The following is a 17,321-nucleotide window of genomic DNA, read 5'->3' as shown; positions in this document are numbered from 1 at the left end:
CCCTACAAAAAGACAAGCCTTGAATACTGAAATACACAAATATACTTGAATTCTACACAACCAAATATACATCACAAAATGAGTCACTCAGCAGCCTTGCCTTGCCTTTGCAATACAAATAATTAGTTCAGTTGAAGATTCATCAATTTATACGAAACAATTAAGGAATCCATGACCAGACAAGACCACACTGCTCGCCAACAACCAACGTTATACACAAAACAAAATGAATGCAAAATATGTGCAGACAAAAAAAGAAAAAAAAAAAAATCACTCTTTTTTGGAACTCGAAGTTTCCGAGAAGCGCAACACTTGCTTGGCCATCGAAGAAAAGGACCGGGCCGTATCCTGCATCTCCGTCGTTTTCATGCTGATTCCCTTCCATCCACAAAAATTCACTATATAAACGAACTTCCATTTCCACATAACCATTACATTACTACATTGCTACTGCTATTTTCTGTATGTAAAGATTTTATTACTTACCTGCAACTTGTTCAAATTTTCACTTAGCTTCGTCTTTGCGGCATTTGCAGCACTTGTATCCTGCATTTATCCATCAGCCAGTTTATTCTCCAATTTTGCGGCTAATAATGATTTTGAATAACCGTGATCATAAGAATTCAACAAAATAATATAAATTGGGTCGATATTATTACAAGTTTAGAGGCACCTACACTGGACATTGCATAGCCGTACTTTTTCTTTATTTGATCGACAGCACCGGTCTTCTCTTCATGAGGCTCGTTGTTTACAGCAACTTTATCATTCTTCACCTTGGCATGTATCAACTTCCCTGAATTGTAAGAAAAAAAAAATGTTCGATGATGATGAAGCGTGTACTTAAAGTCTTAAATCATTCGACACAAGTATACAGGGCATACATACCTTTAATTGCTTGAAATTTATTTGTTATATTCTTATTGAATCCTGCAATAACCGGATTTCCCCTCGGCTTCTCCTTCAGATCATCAATGTCAATATCGTCTTCGAGCCATGAAAATCAAAAAACACAACCAATCAAGAATGGGAAACATTGAAAAAAAAAAAAATGAGCCAAAAGGAACAAGCAGTGGAAACTGTTGCAAATGTAAACAGAAATTTAGGCCTTCGAAAAACATACCTATATCCAAATCGACAACTGCCTTATTGGTATCAATATTCTCCTCGGATTCAGTATCATTCAGATTTTGGAAATTAGCAGCCGAGAATACAGTCCACAGCTCCTCAATGCTTTCTCTAGAATCTTCTGTTTCTACCTCAAGCCTACTTTTTGGTTTTGTAGATTTGCTTTCTTTGATCACAGAACCGAACATTCCCTGTTGTGTTAATTAGGAAAATTGAAATTTACGATATATGTGAAACATTCAAGTTATTTGTAAGAGGTTATTAGTAGCAGCAGAACCTTCTTTTTTTCTTTCACGGGAGAGGAGACGAGTGCTTGAGCATTGACTAATTCTTTGTGCAGAACTCGGGTACCCGAGTCCAGACACCTAAAATCCATAAAAACATAGGAAAAATGAAAACTTAAGATTTCTTTGTACCAAAAAATTTGCAGAAGCTAGTAGGAACTTTTGGGTTTTTTTCAACCAAGTTTGTTACCTGTAAGCCTCCTTGTGGAGAAAGGTTGACACGAGTACTAATTCATGATCACCTTTGACCTGATAATGTAAGAACGAGCTCATATGAAGGCGATTTTCTAACTATATTAAGTCAAAGAATGAATGTGGACTTACAATAATAAGTTCACCATCATGGGACGATGAAACTATAATGTCAGACATTGAGGACAGTCTCGAAGATGAAAATGTTAGTGCTCTTACTGAACTTTCCTTTAAAAGAGACAAGTCTGGTAAGGACCTGAAGTAATTAATTTTGTAATTAAGATTGAGGTGGATTACATGTGAAGCAAAACCCGAGCTAAAAGATAACTACTTAGGAAGGTAAAAAGATAAGTTCGTGTAGAGAAACATAACCTAATCTCGATTTTTCCAGTGGCAAAAAGAATAATAAGTCCAACGTCAGGAGATCCAAAAGTTGATGCCCAGTAACACGGCGAATTGAACTTCTTTTTGTAGTGTGCTTTCTTAACACCCTGTAATAAAAATGGAAACAATAAAACCAGACAGCCTTTCTGCAGATGTTATAGTTCCTTACATTAGACCTGCACTTACTTGGACTAAGTGTGGTAAGGAAAATGCATAAATGGCTTTCTCAGAACACAGCAGTAGATATGAATCTGCACTATCCGCAGAGTTTGCTCCTCCGCGTAACAATCCATATCCATACTAAGATGTCAGAAGAGCTCACCACAAACGATTAAAATTTCAAAACTATGCAGGTCTTCAAGATCAAACATCAAAATTATGAATCTTGGATAAATAGGAATGATATAGTGACAAATTTTCATTTGAAATTTAAACTTACATCATTAGATCATATGAAAAATAAAATACATATATATATTTTTCTAATGTATTGACACAGACTTAGTTATAGAAAATCACTCAACATTCTAATGCAGTTTATTTAAAGAAGACGGCATTTAAAAAATCTAGAGGATACTTACCCAAAATCTGCATAAATAGGGCCCTCGATGGTTTTTTCGGACGAACTACGCCGGTGCTTAGTGTAGTGCCACTATCCTTCTCATATGTTAAAACAGATGAATCTTTTGTTGCCACAATCATGACATTTTTCTCAAAGCCATGGAAGCTGCAAGTCCCGAAATTCATGGAGATAATACCTGTGCTGAATTCACTCGCGATCTGTCTTGTGTACAAGACATTTGGACCTTCTGGATCAATTAAAGTTACCTGCCAAAAAAAGTAAAATTCATTGTTACATACACATATACCGTATTGCATTCTTGTTGAGTGTATCTTAATTTTATGTGTTTTTTTACTAATATAAATAGATGCAATATTCGCGGGAATGTGTGCATCTGGTTCTCTAATATGAACTATTATTGCAAAGTTTAGGAGACTAAGATGATGGCATCTCAGCAGTTTCTTACATAGTTGTAAAAGGAACAGAACTGTCTATTTTCAAAATTTCACCGAATAACAAATTGAAAAGCTACAAAGTGAAGGAAATCTTACATATCCTTGGTCAGATCCAATGGCAAGTTGTTTCATATTTTCAGTAGCATTTATTGAAAGAACTGCTCCATTAACCTTTATAACCTTGACTCTTCGAACGTATTGACTGCTCTTCTTTGAACTTCCTGAAAACCAGAATTAAAACACACATATAAACACCAACTATTAATTTTGGCAAGAATCCAAATGACAGCATTGTGGTGTAATTATTGAATCCAATATTCTTCGAAAAGAGGTTATCAAGAGCATTTTGAAATGCCTTTATAGATATCCCTTTGATTCATATTGAAAACTTAACTTACCTTGGAAGGACAAAAAATTGTTCTGAGGGGCAAACAGCTCCGGTTTAAATGTGTATACGCGAACCTACATAAAACAAAATAGATAAAAGTTCACTCATTGAGTTCCCTGTTATCTTCATACTGAATATAATAACGATTATCAAGAAAACTACTTTACCGTTCCATTTTGATCTCCAGACACAAGAACATGTGAATCGATGCTGTAGTATAATGCTGTTACTGGTATGCCGCTTAGAGAAAAATCATTGTCACTCTGCACAATAAGCCAAAGATAAGATTGCCTTATGTAATTATCCAATGGTAATAATTTAAATGACATTGTTGCGACAGCTACAATTAAATAGTTAGCTCTTTTGAGTCGAGTGCGAGGAATGAACTAATCTTACTTCTGTTAACTATAATTTTTCTTAGCACAATCATACTTCAAAATTATGTATTTTTCGAATATATTATCATCCACTGTCATATTGTTCTTTTACTAAGTTACTTAGATTTTAATGCGAATAAATGTCGGAATAGAGACTACCTGTTGAGTTACAGACACTAACGGAAGAAACAGCGGGCGAGACGCATCCCAGAAGTTAACTGCCCCGGAACTATGCCCTGTAATAAACAAGTTCTGTGCCTTGGAAAATGAACTAAAGGAGTTGCTTCCGTCTTTGACACTTCTTTCGAATGGAAAAAGTGGGAGACTGTTCTTCTCCAGCATGTTGATGTCCTAAAAAATAATAATAGATGTCAGCCATGTCGAGGCATATTTCAGAATTTCTTTAATCCCTGGAGCAGTTATGTTTACCTCTTCTGCAGAACAGAGCAAACAAGGAACACCTGTAATGAATTTAGCGACTGTAATGCTAGAATCACAGTACGGTAGCTTTATCAACGACTCTTTCGGAAGTGAAGGAGATGATTTATTTTGCGACTGCGTCAGGTATCTTTCGATTGAATACACATCGTAGGCATAGACATGACCTGACCTCCCGAGCAAAAGAAGTGGATCACATCTATTCTTGTTTTGTTCGATGGAGCTTGTAGCAATTTCAAAATCAATCAACGGCTCGGGAGGTTGGAGTCCTAATTTAATTGTCCGAGTTTCAGTTTGTTCATTCAGCAGAACTACCTGCCACATTCAAACCTGTTGTGAGCAAATCTCGAAACCTGAATTCAATCTTTATGCAGAAAAAATAACAATTACAGTACCTGAACCGTGTTTGTAGTAGAGTCCGACCAACCTAAAACATAAAGGCGACTCGATTTTCCATCTGAGTCAATCCACTTCATCTTTGATATTGGGATTTTCTCGGCCTTATATCCAAGATTCAGCTTATAAGCCGGCGTGATCTGACTAGAAGACAGCTCATTTTGATAACTAGGAATGCTCCACACAGTTATATCCCCGTTACTGTATCCAACGGCTACTTTAGTGCCGACAGGGCAAGCCCAGCATGCTGCTGTTACTTTCTTTGCATCTTGATGGATTAGTTGTACCGTAGTCGAACCACACGTGGTAAATATAGCTTTGCTTTCTCGAATCGACCATAAAGTAATTCCACCGTCAGAAAAGATAATAAGGGCCCTGCGGAAAAATAACAGTGCTCGTAATTACTGAAAGATACCTCAAAATTACGAAAAATCTAGCCAAAGAAAATTCGAAGGCCTAAACTTCCTCCATTAGTAAATTCGAATTCTGAAGATTATGTAGCACAGAGATGATACCTTTTAGATTCAGCAGTGGGGTGACAAAGTATGAATTTTACCATGACATCATTCTCAGCTTCGCTCGATTTTCCTGTACACGCCGTAAACACCAATAGACATGCACGAATATATAAAATTGCAAATTCGAAATTTATGTGGAACAGGATTCAGTCCTACCATGAGATGCTGAAAGAGGAATTTGGTACTTCATCTGTTCAATGGTATGTTGCTCTTGGTGAAGCCTCAAGATCGACACATTACCAGAAGAATCTCCGACATACCTGTCAATAAAAATACACACGCGTATAAATTAAACCTTCATCGACACACACACCTTAAAATTAAAACCTAAATTTTCTAGGCAGAATACAGATAAGGCGCATTGTGCATGGCAACAAATGAGGCGATGTCTTTCTCGTAGTGATGGACAGCAGACAAATGCTTCCTGTCGATATCCCAGACCTACGAACACCATAGAAATGGACATTACAGATCCAAAGAAAATTAAATAATGGAGTTTGCTCGCTGAGCTATCGATTTAATGACTTGCCTCGATATGGTTATTGGCATTTACATTAAGAAGTATACCCTGGTTCTTGACAAACTGTCGAAAATAAATCAGGGATCATTAATCTGTAAGTTCGAGTGCACAATATGATATAGAAAGGCACAACTATGAGATACTTGCCAGCAAAAATTTGCTCGGGGCTGTCTCGGGAGATTCCAATATGGCTTGAGAGCCACATTTACCAAACAATTTGATTTGTCCGTCTCTACGAGGGTGGATCAGAGTGTCATCATCCCATCAAACCATGATAAGATTACAAAAAAATTTAAAAAAAGAATACATCGACAATGAATTTACAAATTGAACTTACTTGGTCGAAATAGCAAGAATTTGTTGAATGGAGTCGTATGCGAGCATTATGGATCCCGATGGAATTCCATAATGGAAAACCAGATGAGGATTCACCTCATCTGGCTTCAAGTTATCGGATAATCCCGCAGGCTGTAATAACAATTTAGAAAGCCTTACACGGTTAAGTATACTTCATTTTATTTCGACACCAAAAATTCATCACGTCGAAAGTACACTAGAAGATGGTTTGGTCACTTCACACTCTGGAATACACATTTGACATTGTAGACAAGAATACATAAACAAGAAGATCACCTCTAATTACATTAACTTAATCTTTATACATACTTAAGACAATTCAAACCCAATTATCATTATTAGTACATAAACAAGAAGTTCATATAATCTAAGAACATGTAATAAAATATTTTACTAATTCATACTCTATGAAATATTTTTTGTAGACCATTCTTTTTTCCAAAATGATTTAGCATGAACACAATGGAGTGGATATTTATTTTCAGTCCCACAAAAAATTGCGAGATCCCGACAAATGTTGTCTATTGCTTTTGCAACCTTAAATTATTGCACTCCAAGTCTTTAGACATGTGTGTGGTCCATCACTACAAAAGCATGTCAAAGCTTCACATTTAATCACTTTGAGCATTCCATCGAAATCGACGGCTCCTATCACTCACTCATCAAGGACGATCTTTGGACAGTAACATCTAGCCAGATCAAAAGTTTGCATCCAAAACAGGGAGGTAATAAGTACCAAATATCTTATTACACACACAACCAATACACTATCCATAGTTAGAAAATATTGATTCGAACATATCAAAATTTGCCTTCATTATTACCACTAATAAAACTATCCTACAAACTAGGAAGTCCCCAGAAATATCATATCCTCATCATTCGGATTAGCAAACATTTTTATTGAATATTTCACTTCCCAAATTCTGCAAAATCAACCAAATCACATCGAATTACTAACTAATAATCCTAAACTAAAGTTGACTTAAAAAATCAAAAAAATATAAATAAAGAATAAACAGAAGAAAAGACAAATTTTCGAACAAATCAACAACCAATTTTCCAACCACTACGAAACGAACACAAAACAACTGCACTCCCAAACGACGACGTTTCAGCGTAAGATTTTTACCTTCTTCAAAGAAGCCTTCTCGACCAGTTTCTTCACGAAGACAGGCATATCCATCCAGGAAGATTTCGCGAATTCCAAGATTAGGACAAAACGAAAACCCAAAACCAAAAGCCGCCAGACAAAAATTCAAAAGAGTGCAAGGGAAGAAGGGCATCGAAGAAATTAATTTCAGACAGAGAGAGAGAAAGAAAGAGAGCAAATCAAAAATGGAGTGAGAGTGGGAATGGCGTAATAAATAGCAAAGCAGAAGCAGCAGTAGCAGAAAGGCAAACGGTTGATTAATGGGGTGGGGACAGTTTCTTCTTCCATATTTGTTATGTTTGGATATGTCGAGTCTTTTTGACGACGGCCGGTTCGTTCCCAGATGGGGACACGTGGCACTCGACAGGATCCGAGGATTGTGAGCGAGGGAAGGAGATGTCTTGACGTTGAAATCCAGGATCCGCGTCTGTCAGTGTCGATCGTCGCGCTAAACGACAAACACAAGCGCCACGTATGGTTGGTAAATGCGGTGATATTCCAGGGGCTTTTATGTCTTTTCATAGGCAGTTTGGTCGGTGGCTGAACTGCCAGATTTGCCGGTGTTTCCTTTTTTTGTACTAACTATTGTATTTGCATTGTAATAAATCCACGTAGGACTTTAATTCATCGGATGCCTATAAAAGTGGGAGAAAATAAAATAAAATAAAATCCCAATTTCAAAGTAGAGTAGAATATCTATTGATGGATGACCTATTTCTATTATAGATTAGAAATCTATAATAAAATTTTCCTTTACATAATTATTTGTTTATTTGTTATAAATAATTTTAAAATTTTTAACTTATATTTTAATTATAAAATATATTTATTCACGTGGCTTTAACCTTAATCACAATTGAGTTTACACAGTAATGATAGTAAATAAATTTATCTACTCAAATTTTTATTATATTATTTTAATAAATAATTTATTATCATTTTGTGTGCTTACTTTATCATATTTTTATTGATTTTAAATAAATTTTTTATAATATTTTGATTTTACTTTTATCTATTTTATTTTAAATATTAAAATATTATTTTTATTTTTATTTTTATATTTATATAAAATTTATGGACAAATAGAGTGTGAAATATGTAAAACTATAATATACTAAAAAACTTATAATCTAAACTATATATAGTCTATTTGTACTAATTACTAGTTTTACTAACAATTTAATTATATATAATTTTTTATTAAATATAATATTATATTTATTTAAATTAAAATTTGAGTATCTGATGGGATTTTGAATATGAACTTTCATACCTAATACCTGACTCGATTTTTTTCTTTTAGTAATTGTATTTATCTATCTAAACACTCTTCCAATTTACAATATATTATACAAATGTCATTACATTTATATTATACAATACTAATAGGGTTAATTTAATATTTTTACCTTTATTTCTATTTTATCCCAATATAATACTAATATTTCTAAAACTCCGTGCAAAAAACAAATAGATATATAAATATGGGACGGAGGGAGTATTTTTCTTGATAGGAATGAAGTAATATATTTAATTAAAAATTATGTATTATATATTATCTTTGGTCTTTTTTTAGTATAAATATTCCATTTTCACAAATTTTAATCAAAATATATTTATTATTTCTCTAGTAAAATATTCTATAAATAATAATTGTTGAAAAATAATTTTTTTTATATGAATTATAGGGAATTGTGTTGAAAATATAATAATAATGAATATGTATAATATATTAATTTTATGGAGAAAATATGTGGAGAAAAATAATAGGAAGAACAAACCCAAAGATTCAAATATAAAATAATAATAATAATAATAATAATAATAATAATAATAATAAAAAATAAATAAATAAATAACAAGTAATACCTCCTTCAAAATGTATTGCATCTCTTATTTTTGCCTAATTTTTTAAAAAATTTTAAAATAAATTTATGAATATGTACACCTTCTTTCAATCAATATTTATGACCGTATTTATGACTGGACGTGATGTATCGTGTTTTTCAGAAATCGTTTTGGTTAAAATATTCACAATATTTTACTATTTCGAAAAATGATGGAATTATTTGTAGTTTAAAGAAATTAAACGTGTGTTTTTAATTTGAAATTAATTGTTAATTTAATTTTTGGGTTAAATAGTAGTATTTTACTTTGATATTTGGTGAGAAAAAATTATATTTATCATTTTTTATTTTTATCCGTTCTAAAATAATAATATTATTTTCTAATTTAATAATTGTATTACATACTTAATATAATTAATATATTTACAACTTCTAATATATTACACAAATATCATTACTTTTATAACACATTTTTGTCTTTGTTACTATAAAGTAATATAATACTAATATTAAAAAATCTACATGAAAAAAACAAATGTTGCTCTTCTTCCGAAACAGAGTTAGTATTTTTATTTGAAATGGAATTAATTTTTATAAACTAAAAGGCAAACACACCATTTTTAATTTAGACGGTTACGATGTTGAAGGTATATTTTGACTTTCAATCGTATATTTTCATTGTAACATAACAAAAATTTTAAGCATATCAATCCCGCACTTTTTTTTTTTTATGATTTTCATCTAATCCAATTTAAGGTATCATTTTTTTATTTTAGGATAATAATTATACATTAATACCAAAATACACTTTTTTTTTATTTAAATACAAACATACTTGTCAAATAACAAATATGTCAAAAAATCGTTCCGTAAGAAATGATCTGATGGTGCGAGATTGGACGTATGATCATGAAATATTGTTACCCGAGAAAGTCAGGCGATTAATATATACCATTACATGTATTTATATTTATTAAAAACCTCTAATTTAATTTAATTAAGCTATATATATATATATATATATTTCCAAATACCATATATTCAACACAATAAAACAGCCTGTAACCACTCCACCATATATACATACATATAAAGGATCATATGATCAGCTCAGCACGTTGCTATATATATATATATATATATATAATTAATCAAAGTAGACGAGACGACGTGTGTGTTTGTAACCCAAGCTACACATTACGCTTCTCATTATATTATTATTATTATTATTATTATTATTATTATTATTGTTATATTTGTTAAATGTTAAATGTTGTGTATATATATATATATATATAGGGATGAATTAATGAATCCGAATAAATCATATTGAGACACATACACTGATCATATCAGTGGTGTTCTAGTAATTCTTTCTTTTTCTTCTTCTTATTATTATCATCATCGTCGTCGTCGGCCGGACATGCCACGGAAGATACTTTCGATGGGGAGGAAGCTTTTCCGATTGTCCCGCAAAGACAAAGAAATTAAATTAGCGAAAAGAGAGTTAGAAGACTACGATGCCCTACACGCCCCCATATTGATGGCCGCCAAACACAAACAAAATATCGACTACTCTACCCAACAACAACACCTTCACCTTGCGGCCATCACCATCCAAGCATCCTTCCGCCGTCACCTCGTAAGTGTCTGCGTCGATATGTATATATATATATATATATTCATCATCATCGTCATCGAATGTGTGTTATATTGTTGAAATATATTATTAATCAAACATTAATATTTTTCAAGATACATATATGTGTTGGCTAAAGAATTAAACTTATATATATATATGTAACTAATAATTAAATTGTAGGCTAGAAGAGCACGCAGGGCGTTGAGAAGCCTAGTAAAATTGCAGGCCCTGGTAAGAGGAGTGGTGGTGAGGCGCCAAGCCCGAATTGCGCTGCAATGCATGCAAGCCTTGGCCCGACTGCAAATCACCGTTCGGGCCCGCCAATTGCACCTCCTCCTTTGATTCTGCGCTAAATTATATATTTCTTTCCCGTGTATCTATTTATTTTTTCACAAAATTTTAGAAATATTAGTATTATATTGGGATGTGGTATGAATAAAGTAAAAAGACTAAAATAACTTTATTATTATTATTGTGTGATATAAAAGTAATAGCATTTGTGTAATATATTGTAAATTGTAAAAGTATTTGAAAATATATATATATATATATATATATAAGGCACATATTAGATGATTTGATTGAATTAGCATATGGTATTAACGTATACAATATATATTTTGTCTATATAGTTTTGAAGCTCAAAATCCCGTTATAGTTCGCACTTCCAACACTTTCATATTTTGTCTTCTACGTATGATTCTTTTGATTTATCTTATCGAATTTATTTTACATGCAATTAAATTCGATCAAAATTTGCTCAAATTGCACTAAAAGATTAACAATGCAATTTTCACATCAAATAAAAAATAAATAAATAAATAAAACTAAAATCACAAAAACAATATAAAAGAAAAGGATTAGGCGTTATTTCATAAAATTTATAAGTGTGTTTACTTGTGAGATTTATTTTTGATTTTGAATAATAAAATTTTGAATTGAAATAATTGTTTAATGTGAAGTTAATATATATTAATGTGATATAATAAATAAATTATAAATATTTAATTTAATATTTTTTAAAAAAATAAAATAAAATAAAATCTAAATGGAAAATTGTTGTAAGTAAAACACACCGTATGGAATTGAAAGGTAACTCCTGCAAGTAAGTGGGCAGCAAAAAAAAAAATAAAAAGAGAATGATTTAGATAAAATAATTTATATTATTAAAATAAAAAAATAAAAAAAGAAATAAAAGAAAGACTTTCTTTTTTTGTTGAGAGTATATGATTCGGAGAAGGGGAACCTACAAGAAGTTTCGCAGGTCATCGATTGTTGTGATCGCAAGCAAAGCTGTCTCTCTATCTCTGCCAAATTCATTTCCCAAAATTGCGAAATTCGATCTCTTCGAAGAAGAAGAAGAAGAAGATGCAGCATCCTTCCGACGCCACTGGATCATCCTATTACCACCAATACTATCCCACGCCTACGCCGGCCGATCCGCCGACGTTTAATCCTGTTTCCACCGCATCGTACGCCTCTGCCCCTCCCGTGGCGGTCTCGCCGTCCGATTACTCCAGCTACCCCCCTTTCCTGGCGAATCCAGATCATGCCCCAAGCGTGCCTCAATATTCATTTCCTCACCTGCAGGACAATTCTCAATTTCATCATTTGTATCATCAGAATCCAGCGCCTGTTAATTATGGATATGATGATGTTCCTCCAAATCCGAACCCTACCCCCAAACCTAACCCTAATCCCGAGCCGAAATATGATCACTCGTACCCCTTAAATTCGTATCCGTATGACTCAGCAGCTGCGCCGCCCCCGCCCTATCACGCCAATTCAATTGAAAGCAATTTCAGTTATGGAGGGGCACAGCAGGGGGGTTTTGATAGTGGGGTTTATAAATACAATGGTGGTCAAGGAGGGGGGTTTTCTTATGGTGAGAAGGGGAGCTGGTCCTCCGATTCTGGAACGAGCGGTGGTGGGTTGATGTTTGATGATTATGGGAGGCCGATTAGTGTTCCTGGAGGAAAAGATCAGAGTGGATTTGAGGAATCATTGCCTAAGATTGTTAAGGCGGTTCCAAAAGTAGAGGGTTCTGAGGATGTTAAGAGTGGTATTCAGAAGTATCGTGTCAAGCTTTTGTCTGAAGGTTTTGGTCAATCTGATACGGATGTTCTTTGCCAGGTTTGTGAGACGTGGTTGTTGATTTTTTGTTTGTTTTATTTCAATGCTACTTGGACGGACATTCGGTTTTTGTTGTTGTTTCTTTCTTCTTCTTTTTTTCTTTTTTTTTTATTGGATGACTCTTAATGAAATTCTGCATTATCTAATTTCATGTCTGTTGAATGCAGCTAATGACTCCACAAGTTTCGGGAGGCTTTTTATTTATTTATTATTTTCTGTTTTCATTTCTTTACATATTAATACAACCAAAGCTGTTATGGCGACAAACGATTATTGACATGGTGATTGTGTATTACAAGTTGATTTGTGGTTGATATAAATGATTTCTGAAATGCCTTTCTGTTGTGGCTGTTTTGATAACCTCACCGATTTATAGTGTTTTGAAAATGGATTTTAGATTGGCCTAGATGGGATAAGGTTTTTGGATCCAGCAACTAGCCGGACTTTAAAAATATATCCACTTGACACGATAGCTAGATGGGAGGTAAGTCTGTAAACAAAGCATGCAATCCTTCAAAACCTTTGGATGTTTTTCTATGACTCTAAGGGGGTGCATCTATTACATCCAGGTGTTAGATTCATATATATTTGCATTCTGGGCCAAAACCAGTGTTGATCCAGAACCAAGACGAATTAGGCTGAAATCAAATAGCTATACCACAAACAATATTCTGGACACTGTCACAGCAGCAAGCATACAGGTACAGAAATTTCTATGTTGTATAATTTATGTTATTGTTGCTATTCAATATCCTGATTCATAATATTTCACCTTGATATTTGTTTCCAAGTGTTCTTTAGGATACTGTAGAATAGGACGTAATGATTTGGTAAAATGGGCTTTTATAGGCATGCATACACAAGTTTCTATTTTTATAGCCTAGTTAAGTTGTCTGATTTGTGGGGAGAATTTTGTCGCAGTTTTGTTTAACCAAGCAATAGTTGGCTGGATCTCATACTAGACTGAAATTTTAGGGTTAAAAAACTGGTATTATTCACTAGCTGATCCATTGCTTTATGATTGCTTATTTTAACTGATGGACTGAATATCCCCCAGGTATCTGATCCGAGAGAATTCAAAGATATACAATATGCATAAGATTAGGCTCCCCATGTTCTATTTATCATGTTACTGTTGTGTTTGCAGAGATTTCTATTCTAAGTTACCTTGATATACAATACATAAGTTGCTGTTTAGAGTGAATTCTTGGAAGCTTAAACTGTATCTAGTGATGTGTTAGCATGGTTCAATATTAGTTATACTGATCTGTATTTGCTTTGCATGTGGAATAATGTTATTTCCAAGTCATTTTGTGAGAAAGATTCATACTTTCGGGAAGTGATTAATCAATAGAAACCAAAGAGATACCTCGGTACAATTTTTTGTGGTGTAAACTTTGTGGTTGTTCACTTAGAAGGCATAGTTTCAAAAGGATGAGAGTTATATTTGTTCTCTGTTGTACAAAGCCTATTGGCCAACTGAGCTTGTAGATAAGTGTTACGAAGTTCTCCACATGGTTTTGAGTTTTGTTTCTGTCTATGCCACTGTAACTATGTTTTTGTTTCTGTTGAGCAGTCCAAGGAGATTGGTTCAAGCAGTAACCCTGCAGATCAAATTAAGGGATCTGAACAATCAGTCGAGAAGAAGAAAGTCTTCATTGATTGGAAGAACTTGATGAAGCCAGTCAACGAAGAGAAGGATCACTGGGTTGGACAAACATATATAAATAAATATATATATTAATTCAGTAGTTAGTTTTTACATGCTAATGTCTGCATTCCTGGGCAACTTCAAAGAAAAAGAAAGTCATTTTGCATTTCGTCTAAATGTTTTACATTTCAATTTTAGGTTCCAGATGAAGCAGTCACTAAGTGCACAGCTTGTCAGACAGATTTTAGTGCCTTCAATCGAAAGGTTAGCATCCTTGCTCTCTGTTTATTGGTTGTTGGTTTGGTAGAATATTGCCAGAAAATTATTGTAAATCTTTAAAAAGCTGAGTATGACACTAATTTAGCACATCTGACAAGAATTTACTTGATGAGAGGATCCTTTACCCAGCATTGAGAATCTCATTAAACACCAGGGTGTATTTAGATATGTTTTAAAAGTGTTTTAGAATTTTCAGTTGGTTAAGGAATAATAAAGTGTTGAATATAAAATAAATTTATGGAACTAATTTGAAAATATTTTGAAATAACATTAAAAATATATTTAATATCATATAATATATAAATTATTATTATTGTCATCATTATTAATTATTATTATAATAATTATTAGTTTGCCCATGGTCTAACCCATTCCAATGCGGGTCAGCCCAATTCAACCCGTAGCCCGCATGGTTTGGCTCATTTAGGTTTTTTAACTGTCTAAAAAGTTATGCCAAGAATTAAGAACAACGCAAAGAGAAGAGGAAACCTGAACTGCAATTAGATACATATGATGTCACCATAATATCACAAAAAATTCAAGAGAATGAAACTTGAAAATCCTTATTTTATGCGTGTGTGCAACCACCAATATCATGAAGTTTGAGCTCTCAATATGACTCAAATTTCCTTATATGTTCTAATTTTCTTTCTTGGTACTCATAAATTTACTTAGAAAACATAAACGTAGGTGTTAGTTGGATGCCACATGTCTTAATGGAGGACTTTAAGTTCCTAGTACCTTTAACTGCAAACTTCCAGGAGTAAAAGTTACCTATATCCTAACAACCATGTAGCAGGCTCAATGCCAATTGATTGTTGAGCAACTTGACCTTGAAACAATTGTTCGAACTGATATTTGCTTAGAGTTTTTATTCTGCCTGTAATATTTTCTTTTCATATTGCTACTTGCTACTCTTGTTTGCTATCAACTTTTTACCATATTCTGATTCGATGATCTCTACTTTTTTGTATATATCAACAGCATCATTGTCGTAACTGTGGGGAGATTTTCTGTGACAAGTGCACACAAGGGAGAATTGCACTCACTTCTGATGAACATGCTCAACTCGTTCGAGTCTGTGACCGATGCATGGTATGCATTACAACTAAACATTGCACTACACATACTTCTTTTGTTTGTCAAGGGGGCTGAGTATAGCTTAAACATAACAAAGCGATTTCCTGTTTATAAAATTCTCATATTTTTGTCGGTAATATTATTCTCATCATCATTTTCAGGCAGAAGTAACTCAACGGCTTAGCAATAAGGTAGCACCTGGTAGAGCAGCTGAATGGCAGAGCCATGAGGATCTTGCGAGGAAACTTCAGGTAATGAATGTTAAGTGCTACCTTTCAAATGAAAATATGCCTAAGTGTGGTACTATTCCATTAGCCAAGTTACATTGAATGGTTCATTTCACTTGGTTAACCTTGTAAAAAATATGCAACATAAAACGCTCATATTAGCCCTATTATTTGCAGTATTTAGGTACAGTTGAACTTTTACCCCTTTGAGAATTGCAAATTTTGTAAAATTCAGGTCTCAGGTTTATGCTACAGTCGGATAAATATATGGTTAGATTGTGGAGTCAATAGGCATTCTACTCTAGCAGCTAATCTAGTACCCTCTATAATCTGTATTCAAACTCGATCTCCACTCCAATGTAAACTTGGTTTATGAAACATGCCAGTGTGTACCTCCTGTTGAGTGGTTAAGGATGTGCAAGATCAATGTGTTCGTATCTTATGGTTGGTGCATCTCATCTTAGGTGTTAGCAGTAGGTCATGTTAATGCAGTCTTCCATAAATTGCATATAGGTTCACAGCTTAGCATAATTGTCTGATGGCTATTGTGGTATAATCTTGATTTCGAAATATTTTGACTGTGTTATGTGGCTAATTCTTCCCCTCCTGCTACCCTCACTTTACAGGAGGAGATGAACAAACAACGCAAGTCTGGTAATTATGCAAATTCTGAAACATTTCTTCCTTACTGTGCATTATATGTGTATATATATATATATATATAAGAAACTTCTTCCCCGTCCTTTGTTGGTTTATACTTTATATATTCATTCGTCAAATGGAAGCAATGTTCTACGTTCGCAGGAGCAAAGACTGAGGTCTCCGGCACTAGAATGAGAGAAGTTGCCTGCCCAACTTGCACTGTCCATTTACAGGTTTAGTTATTTTCTAGTTTCATTTCATCATATCATTTACCGGAATGTATTGTACACAGCATCTTGAACAATCATATCTACCGATGATGTTTGCAGGTATCCGTTCCGGCTTCAGGTTCTGAAACCATAGAATGCAGTGTGTGTCAGCATCCATTCCTTGTCAGTGCTCATTGATTCCAAATAGTTAAAGAGTATGATCTGGTTTGTAACTTTCTACTGATCTATATCTATAGCTGTGATGCTTGCATAACTTTCTTTATCAAATGCACAGCATGGTTGCGTGTACATCTTGATGATAAGACTTCTGGCATGTAGCTTTCATCTTCATTCAACTCCGGAATGATGAACAGATAGACAGATGATGCTTTGTACAAGTTATTGATCTTTATATCTATGAATTTGCTATCTACCTTTATGTTTAGTTAGTGGGCTAAA

General features: G+C 33.6%; 3 protein-coding genes across 4 annotated transcripts; 2 read left to right on the top strand and 1 right to left on the bottom strand.

Moving 5' to 3' along the window:
* Positions 1 to 19: 19 nt before the first annotated feature.
* Positions 20 to 7,442, bottom strand: LOC127258338 (uncharacterized). Of its 2 annotated transcripts, none has more exons than XM_051285138.1 (24): positions 7,132 to 7,442; positions 5,980 to 6,110; positions 5,790 to 5,874; positions 5,652 to 5,705; positions 5,472 to 5,563; positions 5,279 to 5,382; positions 5,120 to 5,192; positions 4,604 to 4,979; positions 4,200 to 4,523; positions 3,930 to 4,121; positions 3,561 to 3,656; positions 3,404 to 3,467; positions 3,102 to 3,226; positions 2,570 to 2,816; positions 2,175 to 2,260; positions 1,977 to 2,095; positions 1,737 to 1,860; positions 1,603 to 1,661; positions 1,406 to 1,493; positions 1,124 to 1,319; positions 889 to 987; positions 678 to 796; positions 487 to 546; positions 20 to 378 (listed from the first exon to the last, which is right to left on the bottom strand). In XM_051285138.1, exons 1-24 carry the CDS (start codon positions 7,183 to 7,185, stop codon positions 271 to 273), a joined length of 3,075 nt encoding a protein of 1,024 aa, XP_051141095.1. In that variant the 5' UTR covers positions 7,186 to 7,442; the 3' UTR covers positions 20 to 270. The 2 variants fall into 2 exon arrangements, with proteins under 2 accessions (XP_051141095.1, XP_051141094.1); XM_051285137.1 differs by having other exon boundaries at positions 2,175 to 2,263; positions 7,132 to 7,441.
* Positions 7,443 to 10,326: 2,884 nt separating this feature from the next.
* Positions 10,327 to 11,123, top strand: LOC127258470 (protein IQ-DOMAIN 20). Its single transcript, XM_051285319.1, has 2 exons — positions 10,327 to 10,641; positions 10,822 to 11,123. Exons 1-2 carry the CDS (start codon positions 10,423 to 10,425, stop codon positions 10,981 to 10,983), a joined length of 381 nt encoding a protein of 126 aa, XP_051141276.1. The 5' UTR covers positions 10,327 to 10,422; the 3' UTR covers positions 10,984 to 11,123.
* A 747-nt stretch (positions 11,124 to 11,870) lies between these two features.
* LOC127258209 (protein FREE1-like) lies at positions 11,871 to 17,307 on the top strand. The gene is made up of 10 exons (XM_051284967.1): positions 11,871 to 12,774; positions 13,172 to 13,258; positions 13,344 to 13,475; positions 14,351 to 14,482; positions 14,624 to 14,689; positions 15,689 to 15,799; positions 15,946 to 16,035; positions 16,638 to 16,665; positions 16,816 to 16,886; positions 16,983 to 17,307. Exons 1-10 carry the CDS (start codon positions 12,010 to 12,012, stop codon positions 17,058 to 17,060), a joined length of 1,560 nt encoding a protein of 519 aa, XP_051140924.1. The 5' UTR covers positions 11,871 to 12,009; the 3' UTR covers positions 17,061 to 17,307.
* The last annotated feature ends 14 nt before the right edge of the window (positions 17,308 to 17,321 follow it).

This window comes from Andrographis paniculata, unplaced genomic scaffold (assembly GCF_009805555.1).
Source record: "Andrographis paniculata isolate CXL003 unplaced genomic scaffold, ASM980555v1 Contig59END, whole genome shotgun sequence".
Classification (NCBI taxonomy): domain Eukaryota; kingdom Viridiplantae; phylum Streptophyta; class Magnoliopsida; order Lamiales; family Acanthaceae; genus Andrographis; species Andrographis paniculata.
This window is presented reverse-complemented; position numbering and strand designations above follow the sequence as displayed.